Source organism: Ixodes scapularis, unplaced genomic scaffold (genome assembly GCF_016920785.2).
Source record: "Ixodes scapularis isolate PalLabHiFi unplaced genomic scaffold, ASM1692078v2 PGA_scaffold12__126_contigs__length_90152505, whole genome shotgun sequence".
Taxonomy (NCBI): domain Eukaryota; kingdom Metazoa; phylum Arthropoda; class Arachnida; order Ixodida; family Ixodidae; genus Ixodes; species Ixodes scapularis.
This window is the reverse complement of record NW_024609838.1, coordinates 3600789-3619604: the sequence shown is the minus strand read 5'-3', so window position 1 is coordinate 3619604 and position 18816 is coordinate 3600789. Positions and strand designations below refer to the sequence as shown.

Genomic DNA, 18816 nt, shown 5'->3' with positions numbered 1-18816 from the left:
CCCCCCCCCCCCCCCCCACACACACACATACACACACACTCACTCACACAAACACACATCAGAAAGCATGTAACACGTTCGTAAAAAAAGATAGAAATAAAAAAATATATATTTATTGTCATCTCTTCCACTTCACAATCAAATAATTCTTGCTAAAAACAAATAATAATAATTTTATGAAGCTTGAACATACCATATGTACTCTCCTCGGCCAGAACAATAACCACCAGCATGGAGTGATGATGTCCCGTACAAGCCACGTACCAAATCGCCTTATCTAACAAATAAAAAGAAGATATTCCCTATAAAGTGGAAACAATATAAGAAGCAAGCAATCAGAGGAAGAAAGCAAAGCAATTTCTACAATGATGTGGCCTGAAACCACCGAACAGTATTAAGCGAGAAAAGGTTCCAATGTCCTTAAAAACCTGGAAAGTGGAATTAGGAAATGGTCGTAGAACCTGAGTAAGACATTAAAATGAGTTCTATTAAATTTTGTCAAACTATACCAAACACCACATTACAAGAAAAAGGTGTGTGTGTGAAATAGGCTGGCCATCCTACGACAGGCATTACAATATGTGCACATAAAACATGGATATTCATAAAATATGTGTTTTGCACAGAGATGGGCATAAAAGAGCATAAAATTATAAGAGCACATCGCTAATTATAATAGAAGTTTCGCATATCATACAATCATGAATACCACTAGTATATAGTGTTCCAAACACTTCTCACATGCAAATTTTGAAATCATTCCTAAAAATTTGTCTTAGGCAAAGCGAGCAGAAATTTCTTGAAACGATTTACAGAAGTCCCATGTGGCCAACAAAAATTGGAAGCACGGCCATTTTGCATTTTAATGTCCATTTTTAAACGATAACTACCACGGAGAAAATTTATTTTAACTTCATTAGTAACGGAGTGGCATTTTGAAATGTCACCAGGCAAAACCAACCACTAACATTAATGTTTATAGATATTTGTGTCCCGCAACGCCCAGCCACCAAATTCTTTGGTTGTTTCGCAGTCATAAGAAATGCTTGGGACACCATATAAAGACAAAACATATTATTTATGGGGTGTGTCCATTAATTAACTCTTTGTGATCAGGACACAAGAACAACAGATAATTTAAGAAAATCTCCCCCAAATGGTTGAAAAAACTAGAGACAAAAGTGTCACCCCACAAAATGCTCTAGACCGTCCTTTTTCAGCGGGATGGGAGCGGTCAAACATCGGGGGAATTGTTACGACGCCCGGAAACAGAAAACCTACGACTTGGTCGTATGCTCCCATGTAGTTTGCCTGGTCTCCCGTGTACCACAGACATTACACAAATCAAAAGCTCACAAGGCTACAAAAAAACAAAGAAAGCGCATCTAACAAAAACCAAGTGAGTTGTGCCTGGCCTCACAATGCCAGCGATCAATACGCCTACAAAAACGTTCCACGAACAGAAATCTCACCAGCAGTTTATCACCAATAACCTGAAAACTGTTACGTCCACTCCGAGAAATCCAGTGTGGCTTCTTTCCCGCAGAGCACTTGGGATGAACCAATCGCCACAATCAACAAAGGCAGCTCGGCGAATCATGAGGCTGGAAATATGTTTAGACCTCAAGAAAGAAAAAAGGCCTGCACTGCGACACCGAGCACATCAAAGATCACACTGAGTGCCACCGCGCAGACTGTTTTGTTAGGTCTCAACATTCAGCCACGCCATTTGCCAAACACCCTCGAGCAGATTGCAGCGGTCGGTTCTCCCGTGTGCTTTGTGGGATGCTAGACGCGCCGGACTTTTTAGAGTGTACTGCTTGTGTCGAAAAGAATGCTCGTGTCTCAAAGAAATAACTAAGATCAGGACCATTACCAAGCAAGCTGGGACTTCCCCCAAAGTTGTGTTAGTGAGCAGTAGAGCAGTATTAGAGCTCTATTCAAATCGAAAGGGCTGTACGTCGCAGAGCAACCGAGCATGTGAGTGACGTAATCTCACGTCGGTAAGTCTCACAGGGTCATGGGCACATGACAAAGCAATTACTCTAACAAAGAAGTAAGGATCGTCCCATTTGTTCAATGGGAACTGCCAGCTAAAGAGCAATACTCGACACGTCGATTAACGGAAATAAAATCAACAAAAATATATACATAACAAAATATCTGTTTCTCTTCTGAACTCTGCTATCTAGATTCACAAAACTGTTCAATGCATACATTATTATGAGGCCCCACAACGTGAAGACGCAATCTGCAGCTCCAACCCCACATTTTTTTAATCCCCTTTGCCCAACTTGTGCTTTAGCCGCTAGATTGTGCCGCACATTTCGTCAAATAGCGGGTCGTCTGGTCCCAACTTTGTGCACTTCCCAATAGGTGGAGCCACATTATCTGGAGTTGTGGAGGTCATCGGTGAACATTACTGAATTAGAATTGACTCGAGAGAATGAATACCCATAAAAAGATATAAAGAACAGAAAAAAGATCTCCACAGAATATGCAAAGATAAATGGATGGACTGAGGAACTCCTCGATTGCTGGTTTAAAGGCACTGTCCATGGAAATTTTCACAAGGCACAAACTCATTCCCCAGATGGAGAATATCAGGATAAAAACGTCGAGCAATTCAGTTTAAAAATTATTGAGGTCCGTAGGAAGCATTCCAAGCTCCATTTAGGCTCTTTCTTTGCAAATACTCTCAAATGGTGTTATAAAATTTCACTTAATAATATTGTATAAGCAAACCAACAATTGAACAATATTGTCACATTGGCCTAAAACCTATGAAAAGTGCAAGTTTGTCTGCTTTTTGTGCAGGGGTTGTGGTGATGTCAGAATGCCGTACTCCAATTGGAAGAATAGCGGGTAGACCTCAAGGCAGCTAGCCATGTAGCAAGGTCTGAGGTCTACCCACCATCCTCCCAATCAGAGCCAATCAGAGCTTGGCGATTTTTTTGTCACCGGTACCCCAGCGCAAGAAGCAGACAAACTTGTGGTCGACGTTGGTGTGAGCAGACAGTAATAGGCAGAAACAAAACCGCACATGTCGTTGCAAGCAAGACTGCATAGTAACGACAGATCACCATGGACCAAAGTATGCAGGCCTGAAAACAGTGTTTATGCCATTTGGTTTATCGTAACATTGTCCACAGAAGTTCTACTGACAGTAGATATACTGCAGATTGTTACTGTATGACACGCTGTTAAGAGACCGAGGTACACAGTAAAAGAGCAATAGGGTCGATGTCAATTAGATATACCGTATCTCCAGCATCTTTGAAACGGTAATTCGTTGTAAAGAAAAATTGAAGCAGGCCCCTCACAAATGCCTTTGCATTCCTATGTTGTCCATTGGTAAAAAGGTTTGCAAGGCAGAAGCTCGAACTACCTCGGTACGCATTATCTATTTAGATGGACATAAAATTGTTGCACAACATTCTATCAATAAACGACCCACATAAAACAGTAAAAAAAAGAAGTTGCTCATGCAACCTTTTGTTTACAAGTTTGGGTGCAAAACCATTACCAATATCAGCAAATGATTTGTGAAACGTTCCCTTTGCATGTGGAAAACTGTGTTACTGCACTCATATCCCTTCATTTCTCAGATTCCATCGGGCCACCAAGAATACTTCATGTCCCTATGTCAAACATGCACCATGAACATTACAAGCCAGCTTTGACAAATTAAAATTAAATTAACCCCATTCTGGCAATGAAGCATTTAGCCCCCAAAACTTCATTCAGCAAAACAACTGCTGCCGAAACAGGCAAACAGTTTGCCCTTTGTCAATCTCAACCTTCCTCTCGGCACAAAGTCAACTAAGCATTGGTGTCGAAAATGTTGCACAGCTCTACAAGGCACACTTTAGCGTGGTATTCGCGAGGCAAGATGTACGCTCTAGCATTTACAAACGCGTTCCGTGGCAAGTCAAAATGCATAACGAAACTCGAGCAAATGATGCCACGAGGAAGTATTTGGTTGCCGCCACACACCAAACGCGAACAAACTTCTTCCAGCGTGCTCGTGTTGTGCTCGTCTATGGTAGTGGAGGATGTGGCTACTTGGTCGCTGCCCAGAAGGAACACCTTCTGCCACGAGCAGATAACGTATACACACTTCTATCTCCAATCCAAATATAAATCATTTGGACAACGGATCAGGCAGCCACACGGGTCCCAACTTGGAGAACTCTGAACGGCCGAATAAGCGACGCACGTTCGTAGTTGAGCAACCGGGCAAGTCTGAATGTATCGACCCCAATACAGGACGTGTGTATTCCGTCTGCTCCACCCGCAACACGTCCGGCCACGTAGTACGCGGATGGTTCGACACCCCTCGGCATGACCTTGGTCGCGCGATGGTGCCTACAACGTGCCTCCGTCTGGTTTGCTAAGCACCCTATCTTGGCAATTTGTTGAACGCGGGCCCAAAGTGGCAAAAAACAATGTGACAAAAGCTGGAGCACCGTGCCGCCGGATGCCGCAATCCTGGAGGTTGGTCGCACAAAGGCTGGCGGAAAGCACGAGCAAATGCAAGTATTGCTGTTGTCGCGGAGCTCCGATTCCTGGCTGCGGAAGCTTCCGTGGACTGTCAAGCTGCAGAAAGACCTGCAGCAAAAGAGGCATCTGCAACATCCACTGCCTCTGCTGCAACACTGCCAGGATCGCGGCCAGCGACAACGTGACACTTGTGTGACGTCGTCGAAAAGAAATCGAGGGGCCACTTTTTGGGATGCGATAAAATGCACCAGTCCAAGACGCGTTCCAGGCACCATAGCCGCGCCGACACACGTTCAGGGGCCAGAGACATTTGGGCACACGAAAACGAGTCGGGAAAAGCGCGATGTGAGAGCCCGGGCGTGACGGGCGCTCAGGACGGAAGTTCGGCACGGCCTCAGGAGGTCACAAGTCGCGCAGTGTCACTCGTCGTCTGTTGCGGTATCTCGCAGACGACGGAGTCGTCTGTCAGCCCTGTGCTTTGGTTGATGGAGGGCACGGCAGGCGTCGGCGCCAGGCGCGGGTCCTTGGCGGCGCCCGGCTGAATGATCGAGGTCACCTGCAACTGACCACCCCGCACGGCCGTCCAGACGAAGAACGGGAGCAGCAGTATCGTTGCGACGACGCCAAAGGCGATGGTCGCCAGGCCCCACAGGGTTGCACGCTTCGACACCGGTCCTGGAAACGTAGAAATGTTCAAAACGTTAAGATTGGTACAGGGTGAAACCTAAAGTCAAGGCCCAAATAAAAAAAAAAAAAGCCCCGACTTGTTCAGAAAGTTGAAGCAAGAATAAACTTTCAGGGATGGAACTGGGCAAAGCAGCTTTGGAGCTACCTTGGGAACATAAAAAACTGTAGTTTGGAGCAGGCTGGCAGCAACAAAAACTAGGTCCTGGAGCAAGTTGGGAGCAGCATACGAGTTTTGAAAATATTAAAATGGAGGCTAAATGTCACCTCGTTTTCAAAAATACTAAAGAAAATATGGCATGCAGATAACTCCATGTGAACTTAGCGGGGCTTTCAGCAAACTTTTTAAGTTGCAAATATTTTTCGTAAAATTATGTCCAAATTACACAAAACATATAAAGCAAAACTGCACATGACAGCGTGATGCATGACAAAACCGACTTGAAAAGAGGTATATATAAAGCGGTACAAACAGCTTTCATTGCTCAGCAATGACTGGTAAGGTGTACCGAAAAATAAAATGCAAGTACAACAATGTTTTCTTTTAATTTTTCAGTGACTAGACCTAAGATTACAAATGTCCTTATACATATAAATCTATTAGGACTTTGTCAATTCTTCACTGATACACTTCACTTTTTCCGAATTCTGAGCCAATTTCGCATTAGCCTCCACTAACAGCACTTGTCCACACTCAATCTTCTCTGTCTCCTTTTTTTTTTTTTTTTTGAGACCCGACTCAATCGATGACTGCGCATGCTCAAGCATAGTCGGCGAACAGATGATACGCTGTTCAAGTTGTCGCTCCTCTTCCTGAAGACGAGCTCTCTTCGCACTCGCTTCCCTCACATCACTGTTCTTTCCCTTCTACCCCTCGTCGTCTTGCTTTTCAACCTCCAGCCTTTCTGTGTAAACGTTACGAGACTTCTTCACAGCTTGCAGCAAGTCTGCTGTCAAAGGCACTTTCGTGACATCACTTCCAAATCGCTTGAGGTAGCCGTGACTTTGCGCATACAGTCTTCAAAGCGCAATCACGATCCAACAGCTCGTATCTTGCTGCTCACTTAAGTTCTCTGCGCGGAACCGCGGGGTGGGCCCACACGGAATTGCAATAGTCACACGTTTGCTCCACTATTTAGATCTTCAGATGAAGTGACTCCAGGACTTGAGAAAAGCACGGCGAGCATGCAGCAATGGCAGCTGACGTTGGCGGCAGCAACCTTTAGTTATGGTGACTAGAAGGGAAGGTGTATCGGTCCCACGGCTCGCTCCATTGAGCGGAGTGTTACGTTGTCGTATGATGGTGACAGGTGGCGCTAGCAACCCCAGCCCGATCAGTTCCTCGGGAAACGTCAGCGGCTGCGACCGCTCTGCCTGTGTTGAGTCATTCGGGTGGTCCTCGTGTTGGTTGTTTCGTGTGCTTCTATGAGCTACAAGCTAAAACGCCTTTCTTTCACCCATGCCTTTTGCAAGCATGCGAGCGGAATGTAGCGAGACAGGGAAGTGGACGGAATGGGGAAGAAGCAGACACACTGCTTCGCCCCGGGGTGCCCAAGCGGTTATGTTTTAACACGAACGAAAAAACACGTGTTTTTGATTGGTGTGTTTAAACAAGCAGATTGCTTCTAAGCGTGGCAGCGTGCCATTTCAAGGGCCAACGAAGAACTCAACGACAGGTCAGTCCTCTGTGAACATCACTTTGACGAGTTTAAATCCCTCGCGACCAACCTATCCTCACGGACGATGCGGTAGCGATTTTTCCCCAATCTGCCGGCGTACTTCTCAACACCGCTGCCAAAGGAGCGCCGAACGAAAACATTGTACGAGGGACTCCCATCAAAAGCACCTCGAGCCGACATCGAAGGGTCAGATTCTGCACAGCAGCTCAACGACGCTAACCTGCCGTAAGCCAGCACGAGCATTGTTCAGGGAGCGGACCTACAAGGCTGTGCACTACCTAACAGCTACTGGGGAAGCCACCTGGTTTCAGATGCTCCTGCGGTTGTTGCGTTCTCGGTGTGCGAGATGGATGGAGGGACGGTAGGCTTGGAGCGGTCGGTGGGGTTCGACACGAGCAACGGGATTGGCGCCCTAGTGATCGTTCAGGGTGCAACTCTTGAAACAGTTCGAGTAGAGAATGTACAAGAAGCTGAAGACTTGCTTAGAGAAGTACAAGTGATGAAAGCCTGCATGAGACTGGGAGAAGTGCAAGACCTTGATGAGCTGTTTCACGCGAAGTGTAGGTACCAGACATCTGGATGCAAAGTATTCAGTTTGAAGTGCACTGACACTGTTCAGTGCCAGAACAACAGATGTGTGCAGTATAAATATCTGCGCAAGCTGCTGCTGGATGAACTTTCGTGCAAGAGGTGGAGTATCAGGTACCCTGTCCAAGCAACAGCTTAGTAAGGTACGTTGTTGGGCTAGTTGGTTCATCTTAGTAAAACATATAAAATAGCGCAACAGAAACAAGGACAAGAAGTGCGCCTGTCCTGTTTACTTCTTGTCCTTGTTTCTGTTGCGCTATTTTATATGTTTTACCAAGCAACAGCTCACAAGATGCGGATCAAGACACTCAAGGTTACGAGAGCTAAAGAAGTTGTTGCTGCCATGAAAAAAAAAAAAACTGACACAAATGAAAGTGAAAAATGCACAGGTTAGGCTATCAACCCTGGATGAAGTACTCGAGCACTTGCCAAGCATGCAGCAACAACAGGTGAGAGCTTGCCTTGAGGCATCCAAGCGTAAAAGTACATATGGAATGAAATTCACAGAGGAATAGGTACTCGAGCCATCATCACGTGGATGAAGAGTCCTCGTCTGTACGAGCACCTTTGCAAACAAAAGATGATGGCCCTGCCAGTGCGCCCGGGCGCACTTGCCTCCGCACATACACTCGTATATACGAGGGTGGATTTGGCCTTAACGTAAACATGTTCCGTTGTCTTGCTGAGAAAACAAGAACAATTGACAACTCCATGCGCCACGGCGGGTTGTTCATTGATGAGATTAAGCTTTCTGAGCACCTGAGTGTAGGACAAGGTGGCAAGCTTGAAGGGTTTGTGGACTTGGCCGACTACACCACCGAGAAACAAAAGCCCCTGATATGCGACCGTGGGCTGGTTCTGCTGTTTCAGCCGTTTGGTGGAAAGTGGCATCAGATCTTGGCAATCTTTGGCTCACGATCATTGTAGATGCTATTCTGATGATCGAGAAAGCTGGGCTTTTTATTGAATTTGTGACGTGTAGCTGCTGCATGGAAGAGGCGTATGTGGAAAATATTCGGAATTAATTCAGCCTTAACAAAGGTCGCCCGCAAGACGGAGCATCCTGCAGAACCAAGCACCAGTTGCGGAAAATCCGAAATGAAGTGCACTTAATTTCGGATTTTCCGCAACTGGTGAAATGCTCGAGAAACAACATGCTGATCGCAGGGCTTCACACACCAGTAGGATGAGTACTAGTGGAGTATATTCAAGGAGCTTGGAAGTGTGATAACAAGAGCCTCACACCACTGACAGCCATGCCGTGCATCACAAAGCCGGTGCTACACCAGAACGGATTAGACAAAATGAGTGTCAGCGATGCCATCCGCCTATACAGTGACGAGGTAGTTCGGGGCCTTCACCTGTACAAGCAAAAAGTAGAGTGCAGGTTTGGCACCACAACAGCGACAGAATGCTTTGTCAAGAAGATGAGAAACCTTATTACTGTTATGACATCCCGCTGCAGCAAGGACGCCTTAAGACCTAGGTCAAGAAAGGAGGCTGTGCTGCGAGAATTTCTCGACTACCTCAACACATGGGAGGCATCGGCAGGAATGCAGGGCCAGGTCTTTCTTAGTCGCAGTTCTGCCGCAGGACTTCGCGTTACACTTTCTCTCTTGCATTATGTGACAGAAGAGTTGGGGTACAGGCGCCTTCACACATCACGACTTAGTCAAGATCCGACTGAAAACCTGTTCGGGATCCTCTGTCAAATGTCGGGATGTAATGACCATCCAACATCTCCACAGTTTCTCGTCTCTGTAAATTGCCTCACATTCGCCAACCTTGCAAAATCGCCAACAGGAGGGAATATCACTGGAAGCACCCTGAGGAGCCTTCAGACGAGTCGATAACCTCCTTGACCTTGGCAACCTTCAGGAAGCCAAGGCTACGCTGCATGCTTGTGGCATTGCTACTGACCAGCTGTCTCTCACACCTGAACGTGAAAGAATTGACTTGCGCTTGGTGTTCTACATCGCAAGTTATGCTGCATGCAAGTGCATACGCAAGACAAACTGCAGGGAATATACTGAACGGCTGCTCCAGGAATCTGCAGCAGCACCCAAGGAAGCATGCCTGACGAGTGCTGTAAACCGGGATGGACTCTTTTACCCATCCACAGCTCTGAACCTGTTGGTGATGTCCGTGGAAAATGCGTTCACTGCATGCTTTGTTCCTGAGAACTTGGAGCGGACAGCATCCTCAGCGTGTGCTCTTTCCTGCAAGCATGCTCATTAGGCTCCGTTGGCAGCACTACACTCAGCACCACATTGACAAACATGATCATTAAGTTTTTCATTTTAAAAAGGTTGCACTTCCTTGTCGCCACAAAAAATGCAAGTCGGCAGAAGAGCCGGGAAAGAAAAAGACACCTAAAGATCAGGCGTACGTGCTGTGGAACACGGTACCGAGCATGCGAGAACACAAAGCCTTAACACGAGTAAAATTCTGCTTTGTCGGGTACCCAATTATTTCACATATTTAATAGGCATACGCTCGCTTGTACCACTAGATTATTGGACAACAGTTGAAGTAGTGCAGTAAAGAAAACGTGAACATTAAACAATGACGAATCAAGTCATTATCGTCCTTTGCTTGTAACACATGACACTGAAAATCTCCCGCTCCAATCTCGCTCCACACTGACTCATCAAAAGATAAAGGCAAGTACTTGGACGACCGCTGCGCGCAAGGTTCCGTGATCGGCCCACGAGTAAAACAACAGGTACAAATACCAAACCAACAGACTACATCAGTCGAACAAAATTAAAATCTCGGTCTATGATTTCTTGTGACACAAGAAAAAGTGTTGCATCGGAGGTCACAAAGCAAACTGAACGGACAGCAACAACATGCAGACGACAGCGTGGACACAAAACGGGCTGATCGGGCTGCTGACGACACCGCCGCTTGCGGCATCACAACGCAGCGCGATGGCCTTGCCTTCTCTGACCGTCACACCTGCCCCTTCTAGCCACCATACTTCAGATACAAATCTTCGGATTCGGATACACTGGCATCCCATTTGGGCCGGAAGTACCGGTGTCAATGTTGCCCACAGAAACTGTGGGATGGCTAATTTCGACGAGGCTTGTTTATAAATTCAGCTTGGGTGCACCTTATTGCAATTTTATTCTTACTTATACTTTCGTATCAGTGTGGCGCATGAAAAATCTTTAGGCACACAATGTCACAATTGGCACAGCAGTTCCATCCCTGAACTTTCTGTTTCTCTTTATGCCAAAAGCTAGGAATAATGAAATACCAGATTAATGAAGGTCAGCTATTGATAACTGCAGCTGAACTTTCTTCGGCTGGTTTCAACAACTAAGCGGCTAGTTTGATCCCTCGGTACTGCAGCAGCTCTACAGCAAAGCGCAAAAAAGTGGGAGCGGACCCCGATGTTCGTCACTGCACCAAAGAACTTCCCACTGCCCAGTGGCAATAACATGGAGCTGAGAAACTATGTCAGACAAATATTTCAGCTCTCGCTGGCAATGTGCACCGTAGATCAAATGCAAATATATGATGACCGCAGTAGAAGCAGATAGTTTTCGTGCACATCAATTCAACAAATCAATTCAGCATGGGGATTTGTATGAATTAAACTGTGTGCAGGGACAGCGCTGATCGACCCAACATTGACCCTAGTATATAAAAAAGCTCACCAGAACGCCCCTTAGTGAATACCCCTTAGCGACAATCAACAGACATGTTAGCAGCTTGGGCAATGAGCGGTCAGAGAACAAGTAGCATGTGCAGAAAGCTTCACTATTGTTAAACTAAAAATGAAGATTACAAAACAAGAAGAAGCAGACAGACAGTAGGACAAAATCGGATAAGTTTACGCCACCTGGGCACTCAAGGTCCGAGGGCCTGCGGTCTCCCCCACAGTGGTTGTGGCCGTCACAGAAGAGGTCCCTCGAAACACATCGCCAGTTGTAGCAGAGGTGCTGGTGCAGGTTGGGACATGACTTTGCATGGGCGTCTCCTGGACAAATGAGAAATTTTTCTAGGCTAGCTGGCGCAAGCTGCTGCCCGATACTAAGGGGTTAGCCACTACCATTCATCTCTTCGTTTATTGTGGCAGAACAAGATCTTCAATGAGCACGAGAATCACTGAAGGCAACACTGTGTGCTACACATGGATTATGTGGTCAAGCAACAAGCATGCAAACATTGTGCAAATACCTTTGAGTGCTTTCCACATCCCACAGGAAGACATGCCCACTAGCAGACAACAAAGTAATTATGATGACTGAACAAATGAATTAATATAGGAGTACCTAAATGAATGAGTAGATCAATGTGACACTATAAATTGATGAACTGCTGAAAGGGTAGGTTTTATAGCGGGAAAAGTCTATGACTAGAAAAGGTATTCATTGACATGACCTATAGCATAAAGTGAAAAATGAGACAAAATATATTAACAGGAATGCATTATGTAAAGAATAATGAAGACAGAAGTCAATGGAAATTTTAATGAATTAACTCATCAAATGCATGAATTAATAAATCAATATGAAAACAGAAATAACAGTAGCACAAGGCAGGCACAGCAATAAAAGCAGTGAAAGGCAAGTCAAGGAAATCAAAATTATTGACAGGCAAATAATGCACATTCATGCCGGAATATTTATACGAAGAAAAGATATTTACACGAACACGACTTCAGATAGTCCTTTAACACCCACTTACGACAAAGCGGCAAACGAATGACATGCCACAAGTCCAAGGTTTTACATCTGGTGCGTAGTATTCCGAGTTTAGTGGTGGTACAGGCACGCATTCGGAGCGAGAGAAGTGTGTGCCCCACTCGCAGTGGTGGGTGAAGATCGCTTTGGAACAGTTAACCCAGGGATTTTGATTAAGCAAGTCGACATATAATGGGAGAATGAAAAGCCAAACAAAGAACACAAGAACCATTCTGAAACATGCCGCTATTTAATTTTACCACTTACCGTTAATGTAGGTGGTGAGCACGATCGTCAGACGAGGCACCAGTGCGTCACTAGTGACATTGAACGCAAACACCTCAAGCAGGAGTGATCCCGGTGAGGAAGCCGTCGGGACCACCACTTGGAGGTTGAGGTTCGTTTCCCGCAAATCCGAATGGTTCCCGCAGAACCGCCGACTCAGCGCTTCTTGGTTTGTGTTCAATGACCTCACCCTGAAGAAGTCTTCGGAACAGTTAGGTGAGCTTCTTGTAGAGAGCTCCACCACTGTCACCAAAACTCCGTAGTTTTTGGGAAACCGAACTCTGACCGTGCAGTTGATGATCTGAGAGTCGTTGAGTTGTATCAGAGCGGAAGAATCTTCTGTCATGGTGATGAAAGTACCGTTGGTACTGAGGTCACCATCGTTGTCACAAAAATCTTGGAAGATGTCTGCAAGTAGAAGAATGTGATTGTTGGCTTTCCATTTTGAAGACTATATGCATTATACTGTCCTATGTCTAGCCTGCACCGAGGCGGTGCAAGTAGAGGCTACTTAAGTTAACCGAACTGTCACTTACACAAAGAGCCTATGAAGGCTAGCTCTTAACCATGCAAACTCCTCTGTGGAATTTTGTATATCAACATTCATTGGAATGACACAGACATTGTACTGTTGCGAGTGACGACAACTTTTTGTGTTAAATTTTTTGGGATGACATTTTATTACAGTTTCTAGAAAGGAGTTTCACTACCAAAGCTACTAAAGCAAAATGTCTCAACCGTTTGCCGTCGAGCAGCGCAACTTAACCGAACACTACATCACCAACAACAAACGCAAAATCTCTTGAAAAAGAAAAAAAATAACTGCACGACTGTTTATTAATGTATTTTCGTTTTAATTCCTTCTTCCCAAGTCCTCAGTTCTACGTTATGGCGGTAAGTGCAGCCTGTGTGATAGTATATATATATATATATATTTTTTTAGAGATTGTTCAGATGACTCCGATAACTATACCAGATACCCCTCCGCCGCCTTAGCGCATACGTCGAATCGTTAAATATTATTTGATTCCACTCCTGCAAGAATCTCAAAAGAGATGACCACAACATCACGACCATCTGGTGGGCTAGTTGGTTGATCATATTGTTGAATTAACAGCGCTCTATCCTGTCTCCCTTATCTCTCCTTCCTGTCGTATTTGCGCTGTTAATTCAACAAGATGACCACAACCAAACGATCATCTCCATAGATACGAGCAAAATTAATAAAGAAAGGAGCTGTCACTACGCTCACCCATCTTTTTTTTTTTTTTTCTTTTTAATTGATCGCCTTCAAACCCCGCCGCTACCACCTGTTACAGACTTTCGTCACAAAACAGGAAGTGAATCAATGTGCCCTACCTAATGAGGCGAACCAGACGGGACCCATTGAAAACGCGGAGACACCCATTCAAACACGCGACCGCCATTTCCCTTTCAAAACCCCATTTAAACTTGCCGACGCTTTGAAAGATTTACGGGTTCTCCGAAAAGCTGTAATATATACTCACATTCTGGCATAGACGAGGCCGTCGCCCGAGCGTCCCAGCTGATCGCCAGCAGGAAGCAAGCGAGCACGCTCCCAAAACACTGGGTCATGTTTTGATTGTCTGTGGTGATAAGGCGCGCACTGTAGCCTCACAGAAGCACAACGAGCACACTCGCGTGTCGGGGTAGTTACCAGTCAGTCCAAAGGTTAGTCATCTACCCCCTATGCACCAACTCACCAACGAGCACCGCCGGTGTGACTAGGGGCTGTGTTCAGGATCGGCCAAGCTCGTGACTTCATACATTGCCCTCACCACGGCGAACGATTTCGCAAGGTTCCCTCGCCATTGTTCGACGGCGGCGCTCTTTCTGCAAACGGTTTCCCTCGCGGCCCGCTGATTGCATCGACCACGCAGCCGTGACATAAGCGAAGCCGCCACGGATAAGATATCCGGAACACACCTTGTTATCTTGTTATCGCCGCACTACAGAAATATGGCGGCACGTTAAAATACCAGCATGAAACATCTGGTCACTTCACAGCGCTAGATGGTGTGAGACATCGCCCAATTTTGTAACTCGTGAACAAGTTGAGTGGTTGAGTAATCTCCATATCTTATACGTATTGGCGGTTAAATTTGAATATAATCAAAGGAGAAAAACATGTAAAACATGTTCCTCAAATAAGAAACCAACTAAAAAACACGGAGTTATCAAACTTACCTAACAAAAACAAGAAAGGAAAGGAGAAAACGCAACCAGCTGACCAATTAATTCTCGTGATATATTCAAACGTAACGAAGACAAATTCAATTACTATAAATGGTAGAAAGTAATGAATTTAAATGAAATTACAAATGGCCTTTGACCAAATTTGCTTTGATCGTGTGTGTGCCGGAGACGTCGGAGAGGAGCTATTTAGGGGGTGTAGGAACATGGCCGCTGCCTGTAGTCTCTCGGGCCTTCGCGCTCGGGACGCTTCCCGTACCTCTATCGGCGGCCGGACCGTCGGTCCCCGGGCGGCGGAGCATGGCTGGCGGCGGGACGAGCGGGCAGGGCGTCGGGCTGGTGCTACTGCTGGTGCCGCTCGCCCTGGCCTACGACTGGGGCGGCCGGCTCACGCAGCCCACATGCCTCGAGATCCCGGCCAACCTCACACTGTGCCGAGACATCGGCTACAGCAAGATGCGCCTGCCCAACTTGCTGGAGCACGACAGCATGGCGGAGGTGCAGCAGCAGGCTCGCTCCTGGGTCCAGCTCGCCAACCGCCGCTGCCACCCTGACACCCAGCTTTTCCTCTGCTCGCTCTTCTCGCCAGTGTGTCTGGAGAGACCCATCTTCCCTTGTCGGAGCCTCTGCGAGGCCGTGCGCAGCGGCTGCGAAGGAACCATGCTCCGATACGGCTATCCGTGGCCCGACATGGTGCGCTGCGACAAGTTCCCCGTTGACAACGATATGTGCATCAGCGTGCAGTCCAACAACCAACCCGCACCCGGTGAGTTGATCTCCAACAAAAAAGATCGGCGACAGGTTAATAAGAGTTCAGGGGAAGCTCCTCCCACCTCTTTCCACTTAAGCAAAGCTAACGCTGGAGAGGGGCGACCTCCTCTCCAGCGTTCGCTTTGCTTAAGTGGAGAGAGGTGGGGGCTGCTTCCCCTGAACTCAACCTGTCACCGACGATGAATACCTCACCCCGAGCTCAAATCACGATTGCCTTTTCCACTTTAGTACTCTTAACTGGGAGTGAAAAGGAGGGTAGGACCAACCGTTGGCACATAGATCGAAGAAAGGGCGCGAGCATGTCTGCTCTTTCCCTTGTTATCTTAACTAATACTTTTATTTTCTAATGACCTAGACATTTCGGGACAGTCAAGGACAGACATTTTCTTTTGTACTTGTCGGGGCTTCCGCACATCTACGATTATTATTGTGTCAAGAAACACGGATGTTCTTCTATAATGCATTCAGCTGTTCTATGACCCTGGTGCAAGTGATAAACAATGAAACGCCTGCAGAATCCCCGGCCTGCAGAGCCTGCCAGCAGCCCAACACCACGGAGAGCCTGGTGGACAACTACTGCCGCGCAGACTTTGGTGAGTGCACCGCCGTCAATTTCTTTGTTTCTTTTTTGGAATGAAACAATTCCCAAAACTCTTGCAGTTCTACGAGCTCGTGTCAAGCGTCTCCAAGGCTCCGTGCTCCAGTGCAAGCGGGCCAAACTGCTCAAGGTCCGCGAAGACCTTTCGCGGAAACAGCTCCGGAGGCCGACGTTCCGCAGTCCCGACCTGGCGCGCTGCTGCGGTCCTCTCAAGGGCCAGCTTCTTCTGATGGGCACAAGGACCACTGATGGTCGTCTGCTACCGACACTGATCGTGCCATGGCGCCGAAGCCCCACGTTTCGCAGGGCCCTGAAGCTGATGCGAGCCGTCAACTGCGCCAATCCCTTGGTACACTAGTCCCACTCGCGCCCGACTCGTGCCTGGATGTCCGTGTCAGTAGAGGATGGTGATGTGACCTGCAGTCTGCCATTTTGGCTCCTAGCTACTGCTGAAACCTGGAATGTGGCACCTAGTTACTCCTCTCCCTCTCCAGAGCTCCAGATGTTGTGCTAGATGCTCTGGTGTTGCTGGCTGTTGGCTCAGCATTTCATCCCCAATATTATTAACGCATGCTGCTGGACGTGTGCGGACCGCGAGCTTCCACATTATTAATTTTACACGATCAAGCTTGTCTGCCTCGGAGGTCGGTGTGTCAAACTTGCACATCACCAATGCTGCTTTGACACCTAACATGTCATGGACGTACATAAACATCCTAAGAGAACAAAGAAGGTCAGCACTAATTGAGGTGCTGCACTTTAAGTGATGTCTTGCAGAAATTGTATGTTTTAGCCTCCCAACACCCCTTCGTGTTGGCGAACAAATGTGAAACAAGCTATTCAAGCCATACAAACTAACTTTGGAGATTTTTGAGAATACTCAAAAATATTTCTCATCAAACACTTGGACATTGAGAGAAATTTGCGTAACACTAGAGACTTTAATGCACAGACGTTTTGCACAGACTCTTTTCTTTCTCAGTGTGTACAATCGAAAGAAAGGGCTCTTTCCAAAAGCATTAAAGTCTCTATTATTACTCACATTTCTCTTAACGAGATTTTGAGAATGAAACAGTGACCGTTTGTGCTTGATGGACCGTGCCATCCATTACATCAAACCTTTTTAAGCCAAAAGTTACTGCTGACACATAGACGTTAACAAAAGCAAGAAATTAATGAGGCAAGTCACATGCTTGGAAGTGTAGCAACGCAGCCTTAAAAATCTTAAATGTCACCTTTTTTTAACAATGTTTTTTTAGGGATTTAGCACTAGGAGACAATAGCATTAGTGTTTTGGAGCCAAAGTGACTAGCTGCCATGAAACATCTACCATGCTAGACAAATGTTGAATAGACCGTTTGCTAAATTACCCAAGTGTCAAGAAGCATTCTGCAAGTGTAGACGCACCGTGCACGTGCTGGCGTCTGCAGCAGTAGCTCGTTTGAAGCAAAAACCTAAGACAAATGGCACCTCGCATGTATGTTTGTCAACGCCCGATTTTGGTTATTTACCTCCGACTTTTTATGCAGATGAGGCAAGCACGTGCAGCGCATGCACCTACAGTCTCGGCATTCTTTTTGAGCTTGGGTAATTTAGCAAAAGGTCTATTGAGGTTCTGTACTCCAACTTTCGCAACTTTTTTCTCCTTAGTAATGCTAAAGGGTTGCTTGTGTCACAGTCATGCCTCAAGTGCCACATCCGAAATGCCACACGCTCCGCTGGCTGGGGCTGATGCTCGCCACATGTAGTACCTCTCTTTTCATCGGCTTGGTCACTCTTGTCGGTTTCATTTTTCCTTTTGCTTGAGCATGTTTTTATAAAAACTTTTTATGGTGTGCCATTTTCTTTTTATGCCCCCTTATTAAATAGAGAACATACTGAACAACAACAACAAAGTGCCATTTCATGTTCTATGTCAGTGCTTCATACTCTTGACTGTCTGCTGCATTGTGTGTGTGGTAACATACTTGCCACCTCTTGTGGGCATGTGTCGTGTGCATTTCTGCCTTCCGCTTTTTTTCTGGCTTCCTGTTCGTTGTGTGCATTTGTGAAGCCTGGTCATTAGAGAGTGTTTCTTTAGGATTTTATTGCGTGTACGTGTTTGAGTGTCACAATATTAAAACGCCGTGCGGTGTTCATGCTACAAACTTTTGCCCTTATAGAAATGACAACCTTGTGTGGACTTGGTAAGATATGTTCGAGTATTTTCCTATAGTGTTAATGCTTAATGGGGATGCTGCTTTGTATAGTCCCTCAGCTGTGATAAGCATTAGTAAAATAAAACAGGTAATGATTTATTCCTGGCTTCTTCATTGTGTGTCTGGAATGCACGTGTTGCACTGTGCTTCAGGAAGCCAGCATTTGATATGAACAAGCATTCCCTTTTCTCCCCTTGAACAAAGTTATCTAAAAAACAAAAGACCAGCTGAATATCTTTCCTTAAAGAGCACTTCTGTGGGTCTTCGTGCCACAATTTGCAGCTTTGACGGATATCTATCTGTCTGGTTAGGAAAAGGCTGACGAAAAATAGAAACTCTAACCAAACTTGGTTAGAGTTCTATTCGTTATACCTAATTTGCCCATTCAACCATCATTCAACTGAATGTGGCCTAATTCTTGAAAACGGTAGATTTTACTTGCTCCACGATCAGTCAAAATTCGGACTTGTAGCTAATGGCAGATGGAAACACAACTAGGTATGCATCACTGGCATACATTCTCATTCTTGTCCCTGGGCTGTTTTTCGCCAGCATCCCGCCATTCCGCGAGGATAATTCACGGCAAAGGTGAAGAGGCG

General features: G+C 46.2%; 2 protein-coding genes across 2 annotated transcripts; one reads left to right on the top strand and one right to left on the bottom strand.

Moving 5' to 3' along the window:
• Window positions 1-90: 90 nt before the first annotated feature.
• LOC8051035 lies at window positions 91-14502 on the bottom strand. Its single transcript, XM_002433926.5, has 4 exons — window positions 13945-14502; window positions 12419-12844; window positions 11308-11445; window positions 91-5178 (listed from the first exon to the last, which is right to left on the bottom strand). The coding sequence occupies exons 1-4, from the start codon at window positions 14030-14032 to the stop codon at window positions 4898-4900; spliced, it is 933 nt and encodes a 310-aa protein (XP_002433971.3). The 5' UTR covers window positions 14033-14502; the 3' UTR covers window positions 91-4897.
• Window positions 14503-14910: 408 nt separating this feature from the next.
• Window positions 14911-18316, top strand: LOC8051034 (secreted frizzled-related protein 5). Its single transcript, XM_002433925.4, has 3 exons — window positions 14911-15416; window positions 15937-16014; window positions 16082-18316. The coding sequence occupies exons 1-3, from the start codon at window positions 14951-14953 to the stop codon at window positions 16375-16377; spliced, it is 840 nt and encodes a 279-aa protein (XP_002433970.1). The 5' UTR covers window positions 14911-14950; the 3' UTR covers window positions 16378-18316.
• The last annotated feature ends 500 nt before the right edge of the window (window positions 18317-18816 follow it).

Bases quoted from the DNA above. Each gene is read 5' to 3' on its own strand.
- LOC8051035 (XM_002433926.5), bottom strand. From the start codon at position 14,032: ATGACCCAGTGTTTTGGGAGCGTGCTCGCTTGCTTCCTGCTGGCGATC. The intron at 12,845-13,944 runs GTGAGTATATAT...TTCTACTTGCAG, and splicing joins GGCCTCGTCTATGCCAGAAT to ACATCTTCCAAGATTTTTGT. The intron at 11,446-12,418 runs GTAAGTGGTAAA...TCATTTGTCCAG, and splicing joins GCTCACCACCTACATTAACG to GAGACGCCCATGCAAAGTCA.
- LOC8051034 (XM_002433925.4), top strand. From the start codon at position 14,951: ATGGCTGGCGGCGGGACGAGCGGGCAGGGCGTCGGGCTGGTGCTACTG. The intron at 15,417-15,936 runs GTGAGTTGATCT...AAACGCCTGCAG, and splicing joins CAACAACCAACCCGCACCCG to AATCCCCGGCCTGCAGAGCC. The intron at 16,015-16,081 runs GTGAGTGCACCG...AAACTCTTGCAG, and splicing joins CTACTGCCGCGCAGACTTTG to TTCTACGAGCTCGTGTCAAG.